The sequence below is a fragment of the Sebastes umbrosus genome, chromosome 7 (genome assembly GCF_015220745.1).
Source record: "Sebastes umbrosus isolate fSebUmb1 chromosome 7, fSebUmb1.pri, whole genome shotgun sequence".
In the NCBI taxonomy this organism is placed as follows: domain Eukaryota; kingdom Metazoa; phylum Chordata; class Actinopteri; order Perciformes; family Sebastidae; genus Sebastes; species Sebastes umbrosus.
This window is the reverse complement of record NC_051275.1, coordinates 30818437-30836523: the sequence shown is the minus strand read 5'-3', so window position 1 is coordinate 30836523 and position 18087 is coordinate 30818437. Positions and strand designations below refer to the sequence as shown.

Genomic DNA, 18087 nt, shown 5'->3' with positions numbered 1-18087 from the left:
TCTGCCAAAAGATCCCATCGTTACACACTGGTCCTTTAAAAATTGTTTTTACCTTATTTCCCAAATATGACATCTTCAAAACAAAGGAATACCTTTATAGCTATAATTATTTATTTTAAGAGTCAGCGTTTCCTCCTTCCTCACCTTAAATATAACTTCAATATCAGATAAAAGAGATAACACGTCTACCCGCGTGTCCTCTCAAGCTGTTCAGCGTCACTCCACCATCTGAGCTATAAATGAGTATTGACTGACTGTGTGTAAAAGATGAGAGCAGGCCCATCATCTGAAACAAAACGATGGCCCCCGGCCAGTCTAAATGAGTACAAGGAGAGTCAAAACCAGGTTTAATAAACTCCAAACCCCAACAGATGTCCAAAATAATTACTACAATCTGTCTCCCAAAGATAAAAATAGGTGATCTTTAAATATTTTGCATTATTAATGGACCGCTGTAGTAAAGTCATCAGTCGCCGTGAACCTCAATTAGCACCGCGGATATTGGAGAGGATCAAAGGAATGAAAAATCATTTTTACAGTCATCTCGTGTCAAAGATTAGACAATTAAAGTTTTTATAGACTGAAATCTCATTGGCTGTTGAGACAATATCAAATATAAAAGGAATTTAATCACATAAATATGGTCTGTATCTGAAAATATACATGAATAAGTAATGTATAGTGACAAGCTCTTTCTAAGTGAAGCCTGAGGACATGAATGTACGCAACAACCCTGAATGAACACACTTATTAAAGGGTCACATTTCAAATCATAAATATAAACGTAGCTTAAAGGAAGAATTTGACATTTCGGGGAAATATGCTTATTTGCTTTTCTTGAGAGTTAGATGAGAAGATTGATACCGCTCTTGTGTGTGAATGCAGAATATGAAGCAAACAGGAGATTAGTTTAGCTTAGCCTGAAGCGGGGACAAAAAGCCTCTCTCCAAAATGAAAGAAAATCCACCTGCCAGCACCTCTAAAGCTCACTGACTTAAGGCATTACATCTTGTTTTTTTAATCTGTACGTTGTGATTTTACAGGGATTTACATTCTGGAACTATTTATTGCCGACATCTGTCACCAAAACTCCTGGTTGGATCTCTTTATTATAGTGATACTCCTTTTGAATGTGCCAGTGGGTGAGTTGACATGACAATTGTATTCTCTAAAATGGTTGTTAAACTTAAAGGGACAGTTTGGGTGGTTTGAAGTGGGGTTGTATGAAGTACTTATCCATAGTCAGTGTATTACAAACAGTAGATGACAGTCGGCACACCCCCAGTTTGGTGAAACAGACAGGAGCACCAGCATGGAAGCAAAGGAATGTACTGCTGTGGACGAGGGCAGCATTAAAACGTATTTTAGACACCTAAAATAAAATTCAATATCAGTATAAGTGTGCGTTATATTTAGAATATGTTCGCTGGTTTATCTTGCTGTCAGACAGCTATACAGTCTTTGTTTCTGACGGGAACTGAAGCCGTTATCTGTGCTCGCGCCAAATCTCTCGCTCTGGTGGCTTTGGCAAGAGCATAGATGGATACAACTACTTCAGTTCACAGTGGGAAAGGGCTGACAGCAAGGTAAAGCTGTGAAAATATTGTAAATATAGCGTACTCTTAAACTGATATTGATTCTTTTAGGTGGCTAAAATGTGTTTTGCTGCTGTCCCCGTCCACAGCAGTGAATTGCTTTGCTCCTGTGCTGGTACTTGTGTCTGTTTCTACAAACTGGGGGCGTGCTGACCGTCATCTACTGTAGGTAATACACTGACTATGGAGAAGTACCTCATACAACCCCACTTCAAAACACCTGAACTATCCCTTTAATGCAGAAAATGGAAAGCAGGCAATTTGTTGTTAAAGCTATTGAGGGATTAAGTGTCCCTTTATGGTTCGTAGTTATTCTATTTGATTTGATTGAAAATACAATGCTGCTTTTCTTACATTATGAAAAACTGATGTTTTGGAGATTTTTCACAAGATGGCAACGAATGTAGATCTGATTAGACGATTTAAAAGTTTGTATATTTTTTGTATGAAGGAGCCATACATGTCAACACATGATGTATACATTGTTACTGCTAGTATGTATAGATCCGTTATATTGATAAAATGACAAAGCAACTCTCTATTCAAGGACTGTTTTATTGGTCTGACACAGCGATTCAATAAACTGCCAAATTAAAAACAAGATGAATTTACATTCAGTAGGTTCTTATTATGTTGGGATCAATACATTTTGTATTTAGACTTAAACAGTTACTTGTTTCTGCCGTTGTAAGACCAGGAAAACTTTTTATCTTAGTTTGTGACTATTAATAATCAGATTTTCTTTGTCTTAACAAGATGCAACAAAACCTGGTTCAGGGCTTCACATCCACCCTGCTAGAGCAAATCCCTGCTCACTCCTCTATGACCTCTGACCTCCCTGATGTGGCAAGTGGAGTGAGATCATTAGGGTTCACTGAGGAAAAAGCACCTTACATCAGCACTGTGAGAGCCAGCAGCACACTGAGGAGGCTACTGAGCAGAGCTGCTGAGCTTCGAGCTGCCCCTGCTCCGTTCTTGTCTTCGGTGATGGTGGTGTGAACCACAGGTGCTTCAGTTTGCCCCGAGCAGTGCCTCAGGTCGGCGCCCACGCAGGAGGCATAGGCCATGGCGTGGGCGATGTAGTTCTGCTCGTGGACGCCCTGGAAGAGGTGGGCCATGGGTCCGCGGGCGAGCACCGCCACATCCTCCCCGCTGTGGGTGGCCGACTGCGTGGGGACGGCAGCATGCTGGACATAGTCTTTGTTTTCTAGAAGAGAGACAGAAAGGTTTACAACTTGTTGCGCTGCCCAAAAGTGGCCAAATCAGTTGATGCAGCTTTAACTGAAGAAGGAGGCAGTAAATATGCTCTGAATAATAATAATAATAATAATAATAAATATGCTCTGAATTCCGTATAGAGACCCTTTAACTGAACGGTCATTTTCTTTCTTGGTTTATAAAGAAAAGAAAGCTGATTAAATTAGAAAAAATGTCAGCGAGAGAAAAAGTACAGCTAATTATATTATAAGGAAAGGTCACACTGTATTATAGGAAGTGGATCTAAACACAGTAGGTAAAATGTAAAGGTCATTCCAGTTGTTTTGAAATAGTTTTCTCATCCCCACTGTGTGTTTCCAGCTTTTTTTTGTCCTTGAACACTCTCAAGAAGCGAATATGACTGTTTAAGGAGCGTTGTAACTGGTCATGGAAGTTGATCCACTGAAGTCTGTGATATTCTTATGAGGAAAATGAAGAAACAATGTCTTACTGGTGTTGACATTGCGGATGTCTGGACGCGTGCCGTTGATGATCTTGTGTCCGGGTCCGTTGCCGTACATCAGCGTGGTATAAGGCAGGAAGTCTGAAGCCCACAGCGGAGATTTACCTGGAAAACACAGAAAGACCATCAAACATTTATCTTTGATTTATCGTTTTCTTTCTCTGCCTCCTAAACACACACACACACACACACACACACACACGAGAGGAGGGGTCTCTGGATCCCCAGGGTGCTGCAGGAGGTCTAGAGCTTGTTGAGTGTTTCTCTCCAGATGAGCCATTAGTGGCGAGTCTCCCCGCTGATGAAGAGCTCAGAGTTTCACAAGCACATTAATCACTGCTGCACTGCTGGGAGGAGGATGAGGAGGAGGAGGAGGAGGAAGGGGAAGAAGAGGGTAAAATAAGGATATGACTGGAAAGAGAGTGCAGTAAGCTGGGAACAGCACAACATAACACAAGGGCTCGATCAATACAGACTTGGAAGGCTGATACAGAGGTGTTTGTGGGCTCAATCTTTAAAAGTGAACATAAAATATTTTCAAGCCCAAATATCACAGTTTTCCTATTCTGGAGTCGGGTGGAAACGCCTCAGAAGCCTTTAGAAGACAAATACATACTTCACTGAAAACCCTAACAAGAAAAAGTCCAGGTAACGCTTCATATTACATAATACATTCCAGTGTAAATATGTTGCACCAATGGCTATGTTTACATGCACACTAATCTATAATTCCACAATTATTCTGAATATGACAATACTCTTTTTTCTGAATTTGGCCTTATTCTGAATGGAGCATTTTCCCATTGACCCATTTGTGCCTTAAGACTATATTTAACATGATAAGGAAAATGGTCAAAAGTCTTGAAGATCGGTACAGATATACTTTGGACATGTATACAGCACATTCAGAATATGCGTCCTAATTGGGTTTTTTACTGCAGTTTGCAACACACGGCCTCTTGCCTGTTTACGGCCAGCTCTGTGCATTGTATACAAACTAACGTAGTCTATTCTTGTGCACAGCCGTAAAAACAAAAAGCTTGAAGAACAGTTTTGCAAAACTTGCAAACAATGAAGGTACACCACAGGAGCAACATGACTGCAGCTGGAAAAGGAGGGAAGGGCGTAGCCCTAGGACGTACGTCATGGGGCGTTTCACGTGAATGTAAACGGTAATATTAGTGGAATATTCATTTTTATTAGCCATGAAAACAGCTTAGAAGGAATATTGTCTTTTTTTGGAACAAGTGCAGAAAACAGAATATTTTGTGCATGTAAACCTAATCAGTAAAAAACATACTGGGTACCTACTGGTGGGGAAGAAGTACACCGGGTAAGTGGGTAACAAATGTAGCGTTTAGGAGAGACCTAGAAAGTAATTAAACCACAAGTACTTTTTTAAGTATTAAAGCCTTTCAGGGTGCAGACATCCCAAAAGGCTTAGCCTATATTTCCTTTCACAATAGCAATGTAATGAGCAGGAACCAAACTACGTGTGGCACAACATTCTTCTTTAACATCAGTTTCGATTGTAATATGGATCTTAAATTGGACCCCAGAACTACATTACTGTTCCCCACTATTGTCACATCATTTTATCTTTATAGCTACAGCTACGGAGGTACACCTGTGAAGACCTGTGTATACAAAAATAAACACATACAGTTTAAGCATAGACAGATGCACAGATAATTCACAGATTATACATGTTCACAATTAAGAAAAGCATTTACAAGTGCGATTGCAAATACATAACTTCAAGCTTTTAAAATGCTCCAGTGAAATAAGAGAATTTAGCTTCATATTTTTGTTGTGAAAAAGCATGAAAACATACAATGTACCTTGGGGATATCATATAAAACACACCACTGACATCTAATATAATACCAACCAATACATCACTTTAACCCTTGATAACACACTATGTCCCTCCACGAATGTGATTGGTTCATCTCGAGTTTGAAGCCTCTAGGTAATAAAGGAGAGAGACAGTGATGGAGAGGAGACAGAGAGATGAAGGAATAGAGGTAAGGAGTAAGTAACGTCGATGAAGAGACGCTCCAAAGGGAGATTAAAAGGCGAGAAAGACCGATAGAGCGAGGAGAATGTAGAGAGAGAGAATAATGTAAGAGAGAGAGAGAGAGGCGTCAATGTCGATGGTCAGAGACAGGCAGAAGGAAGAGAGACGAGGAGAAGGCGAGGGACTGAAATAGAAAGGCTGCCAGCTATATGTGTTTACCCGGGCTGTAATTGCAGGGGAGAGAAAGCAGAGGAAATGTCAAGCTGCTGGTGGCAGAGGAACACTGAAGCTGAGAGGAAGCAGGCCGCGCACTGAGAGGCATCACGCACACACAAAGACACACGCAACAAGCACAAAATGCCACCTTGGGTGTCTATTGTCACAGGATATAAACACACCTGGAGGGGGGGATGGATGGATGGAGCAAAGGATGGAGGAATTTCTCCTGCGATAAAACTCAAAACTCTCTGTGAGCTGATTTCACACGCCAGCAGTACTAAATCAATATAGTATACATCGTAGGAAAGAAATAATTGAACAAAGGAAGTCAGATCATAATTACCCAGAATGCTCTGCCCTCGAAATGGGTATCCATTGAAGGTAAACGGGTGGGAGTGGTCCGCCATCACGATGGTGAGAGTTTCATGCTCTTTGGTGAGTTCGAGGCCCTTGGCGATGGCGTAGTCAAAAGCAACCGTCTCGTGGAGCGCCATGAACGCCCGGCCAGCGTGGTGAGCCTGGTCAATACGCCCACCTGACCACAGAGAGAGGTAAAGGGTTAACGAGGAGGGATGGTTAAAGAATGGCTTCTGGTGAGAAAAAGTGCATGGTTTTAGAAAATTTAACAGTGACAGTTTAATTAAACCAGAAACGACTGATTCATTTTCTCATTTATCCGTATTTAATTAGTCTGACTCAGAAACACAAAGATTCATTTACCCAGAAGTAAAAGAAAATACTGTGATGCAGCCATTGGTGCAGTAAATCGTGAACCTAGAGCTGTAGACCTGAGACTTGAGCAATGGCGCAATAAATTAAACTTGACAATATACAACTACCACAAAGAAAAGGAAATGCAGCTACAAATAAGACTGGGAAACTACTTAAAGCTGGGTGAAGTCGGTGGAAGTGAAGGTGATTCTTTTTTCTGCTTTTTGAGAAATTTGCCAGAGTTATTTTTCTGTTTCACACAGGGGGGGTTTGTCTCGGATGATTTGAGACTTGACTCTGACTTAGTGATGTCACAAGAACTGAACTTGTCACTGAACTTCGGTACCAATTCGATGCCAGATATTCTGAAAATGTGACGGTAATTGTTTTTTTACAGCACCACAGGTACCGCCAGGGCTCAAGACTGACACCGTCTCGTCGTCCCGGGACGCAGTAAACTCACTATCAACGTGTCCAGGGGAGGCATTTTTTTCCCTAGTAAGGGGTGGCTGTGGCTCAGAGGTATTGTGGGTCGTCCACCAATTGGAAGGTCGGCGATTCGATCTCCGGCTCCTCCCGTGTCGAAGTATCCTTGAGCAAGATACTGAACCCCAAATTGCTTCAGTGTGTGAATGAGTATTTAGATTAGATCCTGATGGGCAGGTTGGTACCTTGTATGGCAGCCTCTGCCATCAGTGTATGAATGTGTGTGTGAATGGGTGAATGCTGACATGTAGTGTAAAGCGCTTTGAGTGGTCGGAAGACTAGAAAGGGGCTATATAAATGCAAGTCCATTTACCATAATGCTACAATGCGAACAACAAATCTGTGTTGAAATCAACAGGACGAGAGCTAGTTAACGTTAGCTGTTATCTCTGTGCAGGACTGCTAAAAGCTAACATTGACTAGCTCTCGTCCTGTTGATTTCAACACGGGAGAGCCATTGATTTACATTACATACATTATGATGCGTTCAGGCTCTACTCAGTAAAAATGAGCATTGGGCAAAGGTAAATTAGAACGTTATCATGATGTGTTCAAATGTAATCTTGTAAAATGTTGTTTTTGGTGAGAAACCTGAATAAATCCAGTTTGAAGGAGATGTTATAAAATAAATAATAGAGAGGCATTATGACCTGTTGAACTTTCTAACAAAAACCAGTATGTAAACGGTAATAAAGGAGTGTATGTTGAAGTACATGGGATTTATTGTTTTACCTTTTTTACCGTGGTATCGAATTGGTATCAAGAATCATGGAATTTCACTGGTATTGGTATCGACTACTAAATATCTGGTATCTTGACGTCCCTACTCTGACTTGTCTCAGATGACTTGAGACTTGATCCCGACTTGTCAAAAATGACTAGACACTTGACTTAAGGATTGCTATTTCCAGATTTGAAACTTCTCGGACTTATTTCAAATGACTTGCGACTTGTTTCGAAAGTGTGATAAATCACTGAGTGGGATGGTGAACTGTTATTTTAATGAGCTGTCAAGCCTTTATAGTATCACAAAACTACTACCCACTACCTTCACACTGTTGTGAAGCAGACAATTTATTTCACATAGACGTGAGTCAAAATTATCTCTTGGAATAAAACATAAATTGGAGAAGGGGACTCGCTTCCTCCAGCAGAGAATTTTAGATAAAGTTGGGGGATAAAGTTTGTTTTCTTGTTTTTTTTAACTTTAGCACATTGTTACGCTGCTGTCCTCTCCACCAGCCGTGCTGGAAAGTGAAGTAGACTCTGGTTAATAAGTTGCGGTCTCAGTGAGCTGTCAGTGATTGGGTGCACCATATGCCCGCTTCTATTTATACATTTGCCTGTTATTTTAAAGTCATTGTGAAGACACTCGGTAGCACCATGGAGTCCCGAGGCGGCTGCCTCAGATTAAAGGAGAGATGGATGAGGAGGTCGGCGAGGAACAGAAAGACGTCACCCAACTGCTCTCCGCTAGCAGCAAACTGCGGCAAACTCATTGAGCTGTATGCAGAATCAATGTCAAGTCACCAGTTCCACTGCAGGTACGCAATGTTCTCCAAACGGGAGGTATTCTGGAGGTTGTTGCTACAGCATTATCGCTCAAACTCAATATCAGGGCTGAAGTCGCTATAATATAAATGTAAACACATATTGATGTTTCAGCAAACCACAACAATTACCAGAGTAGTCCTTTAATTGTCACTTGGGGCCCCTTTGTGATTGTTACAGGATCAATGATTCAATTGATCCACCTAGACCTGTTTTTCCCTATTTGTAGCCGACCTGTCACCTCTCTGGGGATTTCATTATCCAACCTTTGACAGATTAGGTGATGGAGAGTGTATGGAAATGGGTGAAGCTGTTGTCCTCACCCTCTACGAGCAGGAAGAAGCCTTTAGGGTTTTTCTGGAGGATGCGGATGGCCTTTTCTGTGGTCTCTACGATGGACGGGTCCATGTTTGGGTCCCTTTCCGCCTCGAAGTGCAGATCACCAGGTTCAAACAGAGCTGGGGGAGAGAAGGAAAGACCGACTGAATCACAATGATGTAAAAATACAGGATGTGAGTTTTATCAGCCTACAGTGGAGGTGCAGCAGAAAGGAAAGTCCCATCTTCCTCCTACTTCGGCTATTTTCAGCACGCAGGAAGTGATAAACCACAGTGTGAGGCCAAAATCCAAACTCTCTACAGCAGCAAGAGCACTCAGTCCAGAAAAAGCATGATGACTGATTCTCGACATTTCCTCCAAGAACTCCACAGAGTACCTTTAATATCTATACTGGAGGAGGTGGAGGCGAGAGGAAATACTGTGATTTCAACATTTTGGACCAAAGTGGATTTTATTTGGAGTTTATTCCGGTTGGTTGGAGTTGCTTCACAAGATAAAGTTAAAGGAATAATTCTACGTGTTTCCAGCCAAGAGTCAGATGAGAAGATCACTACCACTTATACTGTATGTACATATTTACCCACTCCCATGTTGATACGTGTATTAAATACTTGACGAATCTCCCTTTAAGGTACATTCTGAACAAATAAAAAAATGTGTGATTAATTTGCGATTATCACGATTAATCATGGACAATATATTGAATCATAACCCCTGTATCATGATACGTATCGTATCACTAGATTCGTGCCAATACACAGCCCTAGAATACAGCATCATAATAATATAAACTTAACAGCTGAATGATGTCATCATGTCTGTTATAGTAACCAGAACTTTGTATTTACCACAGATTTGATAAAATAGCTCACGCTGTGAATGTTTTTGCACCTTGAAAACGTTATGTAGGTCGGGTACAGTAGGTCGAGGTGAAACATTCTAGACTGACATCACTAAAACAAGATGAAATGAGTGAACCAAAGACACTACAGGCCTATTGATGCTGTGTTCTTCAAGGGCCTGATGGGAATGTGTTGCCTTCATGTACGGCTCTGCTGGAGAGAAAAGCATGAGAGGGCAAAGGGAGGTAAACATAAAAAAAACTCACCCATGAGGTAGTCAGTGGTTTCAGGGTCAACAGCATTGAAATCGGTGTTATTCCAAACGTAGCGGGCGACCTGTGTCAGGACATAAACATTCACACACTGAGTGGGAGGAAGACAGGAAAAGTCTTTGTGCTTGTTGTGAGTCACCGAGATTTTCTTTGCTGTACGTTCTAGTTTTCTCACCTGACAGTGTTTTTGTTTACAATCTGTGAATTAATGTGTAGCATTTTTTTAAAAACCATGATGTGTTAATGTCTAATCTTCTGTGACCAATTACACCATGGCTGTACACTCTATATGCAACTGTAATTCATTACAGATATTGTACGTATGTGTGTCTATAAAATGTGGTTATTATTCAAGGATGTCAAAGTAAGGAGTTATAGTGGTGATTTAAATGAAACACAGCTCCTTGTTTTGCAAGAAAACAAGTGTGTTCAACAATTTATGTGCATTTAAAAGTGTAATGTATCATTTTAGAAAACAGTAAATTATATTCATTGCAGACTATGAAACATCTTTAAAGTTAAAAAAAAACATGCAACTGCTCTCACCACAAAATAAATACTAGTTCTGCTTCTGGAGGGTTTTACTCTGAGCGTAGTTACTCTTTGACGGAGAGATCCTTAGAAAGTATGTACTTGTTCTTAAGTGCAATGCCATCCAATTCCCATTATTTTGTAATTTTGCAACCTCCCTTTTGTCTGAGAGTCGCCCCTGAAGTCTGTTTTCTTGGTCATTCTCGTTAAACAAGCATTACCTTTCCCATTTTCATGCTCTTCCACTCCTCGATGAGGTTGCGTCCGTCTCTTCTTTTCCCCCTGGAGGAGTAATCTCTGGGGTATTCTGGGTCCTTAGTGCCCCTCGGGGTCATGTACTTTCTACCACCACCGATGATCACCTGGAAACAAACACACACACACACACACAAGCACAAACATTTGAACATAATGTGTTGTTAAAAGCTAATGAGAATGATGTGCATTATGGAGGACCTTACATCTATGTCAGTGTTCTTGAGGAGCTGGGAGGCGATGTCGGTGCAGCCGTCCCTCTTGGCGCCATCGGGCATGTCAGCGTCACTGTACCACTTCCTGCTGGCGCTGTGGGCGTAGCTGGTTGCTGGGGTGGCGTGTTGCACCCGCGTGGTTGTTACAATGCCGACAGACTTGCCTACAAGATAGATTTCATACTTAATGTGTAGTAGATGTATATAGGCGGCCTACATTCACTCTGCATGTTGTAATATATGAACAGCTTTCAGAGCCATTAATCAAAAACTTTCTCAATCCCCTGAAGATACTGTGTCATTATTATTACGGTTATGCTGAGGTATGGGGTAGTAAATATACTTTTGCCCTCTTAACCACCTTGATGTCCAACATTGCTCTTTAAATCCCCCTTAAAGCCCCCCAGTGGCAGTATAAAAAAGACACTTTGGCAGACAGCAGGGACACGGAGATGGATGGGATGGAAGCAACATACAGACTGCACCGATTTCCACGTTTTGATTGTGTGTGTTTCAAACAACAGCGTATGCTGTTTACGTCTTAACTTAGAGATTAAACTTATTAGAAGGACATTATTGGTAAATAAATGCCATGATATAAAGTATTAAAACTTTGTATATTGTGTGTTCGGAGCACGTCTAAACAATACAGACCAATTAGAAGCTAAAAGTATACAGTAGGACTTCACTATACGTCCTTTAAATGATCCTTTCTATCAACATAAAGGTTGTTAGCTGAACCATTTGAGGACTTTGCTATGAGGTCCATTTCTAAAATGTGTTTTTATGACATCAAAGACTTAAAATAACTTTCTTGTTCTATGTAACACATACACACACCCGAATCTCCAGTGCTGTGCTGGGGTCAAGGCCATGCTACGCTATGTGTGTGTGTGTTAAGAGATATTCATGGCCGTTGATAACACGGGAACACGATAAGAGTCAAGGTGCTTCCCTGTTCAGCACATCACCCTGCAGTGTAACCTGCGGCTGAAGGCTGCTATTGCTCCCTGGTGGCCCCGGTAATCCCGCTCTGACAGGACACCGCGGCTCACAGCTGAGCGCTCAGCGGTAAAATCGGGTTTTGCTGAGGCTGTATAAGACCGGAGGGATTTTCTTTTGCCGGGAGCCAGAGCTAAAGTGTGACATGGCAGGGCTGAGTGTGTCAGGTATTTGCCTGCTACCTGACAAAGAGTCACAAAATCCCATTTGTTACTTCAATCACAGCACCGTCAGAAGACATCCTGCTGCATTATCCCGTCAGTATCGTCAGCTATGCCAGTATGCGCTATATTTGCTCCTCTGGGTCTATTTACTGAGTCACATGTGTTGTGATGCATTAGATAATAAGGATAATACACTTTTGTATTCTCCTGCACTAATTAGTCTCACCAGCATCTTTGGCCCACTTCAGGATGGACGTGACCTCGTTGCCCTTCTGAGACTTGCAGACTCCGTTGCGAGCCGCTGCATTGACTCCGATGGTGTTCAGGTTGGTTTTCACGCCACACAGATACGCTGTGGCGGTCGCTGCACTGTCTGGGATCTGGAAGTCCACACTGTAGGTCTGCACACACACAAATAAGGTATAGTGTTGGACAAAATTAACTTAAACTTCTGTGTTTTTCCGTGTGGAAAAATTGGTCTTGTGGCAGAAAATAATAAAAAGATACAAAAGAGAAAAATTGAATATATTAAGAAATTAGCAAATGGAGCATTACGTTTAACAATAAGCAACAATGACAGCACTGTAATCTATCAAGTAAATAGAACCATAACAATGAACTGCAAATTAATCTTTTAAATATCTGCTTATCTTTATTTTGACCGACTTCCATTCTCTAAATAACTCTTTCGCTCTTAATTTGCAAACATAAATGACTGTTTCATGTATGATAGGATCTTCTCAGTGTCATGTTGTTTGGAAAGTGTGTTTGATTTTGTAAAACATTAGACAAACTCTTGTTGAAATAGCACTGATAAGTATTATTACTTTGCATGAATAAGAGGTGGATCGTTGGTGGAGCTGAGGCGGCTCGGGTGCAACATGGTACAACACCCACCTGTAACTTAAAACAGCCACGCCCTCAATTATGCATAACTTCAAGCCTTAATATAAGTTAAACGGGTGAGTTAGATAAAAATTCACCCCCGTAAAGTTGTTGAAAAGTTATCCTGGTTACTCTCCAACTGCAGTAGTAGGAATGCACAATTTAATTTGATTTCCATAGAATTACACCTCTCACAAGGCCACAGGGCTGATCACATTCATATTCAGTTGAGGGTCTATTGAGCACCTACGGGTGACTTGGCAGAGCAAACAAGTCTCTTGGATTATATTAATGAATAGATATTAATGCACTGGGCATTTACATATTTGTGTGCAGGTACTTCTACGTGTGTGTGTGTGTGTGTGTGTGTTATGTTGTGTGTGTACCTTAGCTAGTCCCACGTTAGGGAAGGTGTCCATGGTCATCACTGTCTCCTCTCCTGTCTGGTTCTCCAGCTGTCCCTTGAGGATACGGGCCGCCGTGTAGGTTGTGATTCCCATACCTGATGCGCACAACACACACACACACACAACACACGCACATCTTCAACTCATTCCAGCCTCAATAAACTCCTAGCTTCCTCTACTATAACTTAAATGTCTCTCTGTAGTGTGTTCTTGCTGTAGAGTCTCACTGTACTACGCCACATCTTCTTGTTTTCTTTGAAATATTAGGGGTTTTTTTGCACTGCACATTGGTGAAAGAGACAGGAAACAGCAGAGACCAGGACATAGAAAAGCAGGTCAGACACTGATTCCTGATTCTGCTTGTCCTGCTTTTAGTTTTCAGCCAGCCAAGTTATTAATGTGTTGTGTAACCTACCATCTCCGAGGAAAAACAGGATGTTCTTGGCCACATTGGTGTTGAGCTTCCTGTCCAACGCTGACTGCAAAGTCTTCCGGGCCTGAGACCTCCAGAACTCCGGGTTCTCCTCCTCAACTACAGGCAAACACACAGATCACTATGATGTTTTACACTTTGTAGGTTTTACAGTGTAACAACCAAAAGACGAGCAGCAGAACAAAAGCTGCAGATTAAAGCACAGTATGCACTTTTGGGGGAATCACATATCTCACTTTTCCTTGAACAGACTTAAATGTGTTCAGTATTTGTGTATGTGTATCCTGCAGAGATCAATGTGAGCAGAAATAAATAAAAAAAGTTGACAGCTCTCTGTTCAAGCCCTTTGGGATTTAAATATGTGTACTAGAATGTTTGTTTGTAGCTGTCATACCTCCCTCACATGCCCTCTTATCTACTACAGTACATCTCCCTGTGCTGTAACAGTCTGATACAGTAGTCCACTAACAAGCAGTATATGCTGATAGCAGCCAGTTGCCCAACTCCACAAGTACCGAGTGTGCTGATTTGAAAAGTTTGGAAGCCCCTTTCCAAGCGAGCAGTGTACAAAAAGAGTAAATGATTGTAAAGGATGAAAGGAAAGGAAGAGGCTGAGGAAACTGAAATGAGGGTAACAAGAGAGCACAAAGTGAGAGGAGAAAGTACGCCCTGAATGGGTGGTGATTAAATTTTAAATCAGGACACAGAATAATAGAAAACTAGTCTGACTGCAGGATAAAAAGGTGAGGATCATACATCAAGCTCAACATTTTCAGGCCTCTGTTATGTGAAGGAAAAATCTGGTTTGTGTGTAAGCAGGACAGGAGAAGTATGACCAATTTATGTGCCTTCACTGCTGAAAATGGCACACAGAGAAAACCGGTAGAGAGACGGACAGGGCCAGACGTCCAGTGAAAATTTTATGGATTTTTTGACGGACCACCGACCCACCGATGCGGCCATCCAGGGGTGGACTGGCCATCGGAAAGCTATTCTAAACAAAAAAACTGCACCAATCCATCTGTATTTCTACTACTAGGGAAGTTAGTAACCCTGCACACATTTATCAGGGAAAAAAAGGCATCAGCAGTCATTGTGTGCGTTGGGGAGAAGCTGCACAGAAAGCTGCCAGAGCCGGTAGCAAAATTGTATTATTGTTAAAAATTTCTGCCAAAACATTTTTTGGCTCGTGCCCCTCCGGGCGCTCACATTGAAGGGCCAAAGTTGTGTGTATTGCTGAAGTGAGCACACACTGACTAGTTCACAAAACAAATCTAATCTTCTATTTTTCTTACCTTTGGCACTAGACGATCCAAATGCAACCAGCAGAAAGAGAGCCGAGATGGCCACTCTTGTCAACTCCATGGCCATGTTCAGGCTGGAGAAAGCACAACTCTAACCTCCCCAAAGATCCCCTCCTCGACTGAAATAATACTCGTCTCCAATCACACCAGCTGCCAGTCATCTTTAACAACATGTCATAAATGCATAATGACCCATAGACCTTTGGCAAACGTATGACCTCTGACTGAAAAGACTGTGTCGTGGTTAGGTTGGAGCCAAAAATAGATATAAAAAAAGGTATAAAAATGTAGCTAAATGACTAAAATAGTAAAATGAGAGTTGAGGTCTGTATACTGTGTGTCAGTTTGATCCAGTAAACAGTATTCGACAAACAATTTAACTGGTTTCAATTAATGAATTATTGACAGTAACGCTTTAATGATAGTGTTTAATGATAAGAGGGCATTATTTATGATGCTGTGCTAAAGATCAAATGAATATAGTGAATGTGCCAAACAGCTCTGGAAAGAGTGTGTGTGTTTTCTAATCATAAATGAACTCTATCTGACAGATAATGCAGCGGGGGACCCCGACCGTTATGTAAGTGAGAAAGACAGAGTCCGTTGGGACCGAGCTGAACGGCACAAACACTCAGCCCTCTCTTTTTCAATGAATACATTAGCAACAGAAGAATATTTGTATCAGCAATCATGTTTTGTTTGATTGCTTGTCCAAAATGTCTCCATCGCTGACAGTGATGAAATAAGAGGTAGCATGGCAACTGATGCTGAAGCGTGTTTTCCTTCTTATTCAACAGGTAGTACCATGCGTCACACTGATAATGGGACATTTATTAGAGTTAATTTGATCACGTAATGCTCCCAGTGAGTTCACTAATTAGCCTTGCAGATGTGGACGGGCCATTGATGATGAGGACTGTGGTAATTTGTTAATATTCAAAATGGGTTATGATTAGCAGGGGAATTAGCACTGTCAATGGAGGCAGGTAGAGCTATTAAATGGAAAACATTTACTTATACTACTGCAAACGCAGACATAAGGACAAGGACATCCATTTTCTGCTAATTAATAGCCTTCTTCTACTTCACTATATAAAAAAATATATACTTTTTACCCCATTACATTTATAATTGATAACTTTAGTTACTTTGCATGTTCAGATTAATAATACAAAATGTAATCAACAAATAAATTATGATGTATTTTTATTAGAGCTGTGAAAGTTAAGGCGATAATACTGCCTTCACACAAATTTGTTTTAACGCCACTATTTTCTTTAACGCATTAATGCAACTTGCAGTTTTAAAGCTAGAGTGAAGATACTGGCATCAAACGTAAGGAATCGGTTGGTACCAACCATGTCATACTATCTGATAAACGCTCCAAACTAAAGTTTGGCAAGGAAAAATGGTCATGGTCATTATCAAAGGGGTCCCTTGACCTCTGACCTCCAGATATGTGAATGAAAATGGGTTCTATTGGTATCCACGAGTCTCCCCTTTACAGACATGCCCACTTTATGATAATCACATGCAGTTTGGGGCAAGTCATAGTCAAGTCAGCACACTGACACACTGACAGCTGTTGTTGCCTGTTGGGCTGCAGTTTGCCATGTTATGATTTGAGCATATTTTTTATGCTAAATGCAGTACCTGTGAGGGTTTCTGGACAATATTTGACATTGTTTTATGTTGTTAATTGATTTCAAATAACAAATATATAAATACGTTTGCATAAAGCAAGCATATTTGTCCACTCCCATGTTAATAAGAGGATTAAATACTTTACAATTCTCCCTTGAAGGTACATTAAGTTAAAAACATTGCAATAAATCGCAATTAAATATTTTAATCAGCCCTAATTTGTATTATTATATCCCTGGGAGGAAATTCACAAGCTACTGAGGGGTATATTAAGTAATTAATAGTAGCTCCATGTTTACCGCTGAAAGATTTAAGTGATTAACACATTGATGCATCAATAATTATAACCCAGTAATACAATATATAATATTCTGAAATTGGTCTTTCTTTTACTTTTGTCGTGCATTTCTATGTTAATTCTTTTGTAGGCCTACTTTTACTGAAGTAAGATTTTGAATGCAGGCCTTTTACTTGTATTTTTTTTGTAATTGACTATTTCTACATTGCGGTATTGCTACTTCTACTTAAGTAACAGATCATCATCTGAGTTAATACTTCTTCCACCACTGGTGAAGGTACACTGCAGGGTGAGTCAAACCGGCTGACAAGCTGTCAATAATGCTGGTGAAGAGACGCGACCACACTGTGTCCTCAGTGTGGGTCTCAGTATAAAGAGAACAGCAGCCAGCGGGACGGCACACTGTTGCACACACCCGCTGCCATCTGCTGCAGTGTTAGGATTCGTGATGGTATGATGTAAGCTCATTACTTTACTGTAACCTATACACGGCGGTGTGTGTTTGTGTGTAACTGCAATGATCTCCGTGGGGAAAAAACAGTCAAACATAACAAAATGGACAATTCTAATGTTACAAAAATATAGTAAGTAAGGGCCGTGTATTGGCAAGAATCTGGCAAAAGGATACATATCGGATACAGGGGTTAAGATTCAGTATATTGTGATACTGTAAGCAAGGCGATATATCTGAAAAAAAATATCTGAAAAATGTCTGAAAAAAAGATCTGAAAAAAAAGTTTGAAAAATGTCGGACAAAAAAGATCTGAAAAATGTCTGAAAAAAATATCTGAAAAAATGTCCGAAAAAAAATATCTGAAAAATGTCTGAAAAAAAAGTTTGAAAAATGTCGGACAAAAAAAAGTCTGAAAAAAAATATCTGAAAAAAAATCCGAAAAAAAAGTCTGAAAAAATGTATCTGAAAAAAGTCTGAAAAAAAGTCTGAAAAAATGTCCGAAAAAAAATATCTGAAAAATGTCAGACAACAAAAGTCTGGAAAAAAAAGTCTGAAAAAAAATATCTGAAAAAAAATCCGAAAAAAAAGTCTGAAAAAATGTCCGAAAAAAAAGTCTGAAAAAAAATATCTGAAAAATGTCTGAAAAGAATATCTGAAAAAATGTCAGAAAAAAAATATTTAAAAAAATGTCCGAAAAAAATATCTGAAAAAAAAGTTTGAAAAATGTCGGACAAAAAAGA

At 40.5% G+C, this 18087-nt stretch overlaps 1 protein-coding gene across 1 annotated transcript; it reads right to left on the bottom strand.

The window, feature by feature from the left end:
* Positions 1 to 2169: 2169 nt before the first annotated feature.
* alp3 (alkaline phosphatase 3) lies at positions 2170 to 15012 on the bottom strand. Its single transcript, XM_037775922.1, has 11 exons — positions 14943 to 15012; positions 13630 to 13746; positions 13194 to 13309; positions 12149 to 12323; positions 10748 to 10920; positions 10508 to 10648; positions 9750 to 9819; positions 8626 to 8760; positions 5898 to 6089; positions 3304 to 3420; positions 2170 to 2802 (listed from the first exon to the last, which is right to left on the bottom strand). The coding sequence occupies exons 1-11, from the start codon at positions 15010 to 15012 to the stop codon at positions 2486 to 2488; spliced, it is 1623 nt and encodes a 540-aa protein (XP_037631850.1). The 3' UTR covers positions 2170 to 2485.
* Between the last annotated feature and the right edge of the window lie 3075 nt (positions 15013 to 18087).

What these genes read in the sequence shown, in the direction of transcription:
- alp3 (XM_037775922.1), bottom strand. Translation starts at nt 15,012, where the DNA reads ATGGAGTTGACAAGAGTGGCCATCTCGGCTCTCTTTCTGCTGGTTGCA. An exon ending in TGGATCGTCTAGTGCCAAAG is followed by an intron (nt 13,747 to 14,942) that starts GTAAGAAAAATA and finishes GTTTGCCTGTAG; the next exon opens with TTGAGGAGGAGAACCCGGAG. An exon ending in CATCCGCAATGTCAACACCA is followed by an intron (nt 2,803 to 3,303) that starts GTAAGACATTGT and finishes TCTCTCTTCTAG; the next exon opens with AAAACAAAGACTATGTCCAG.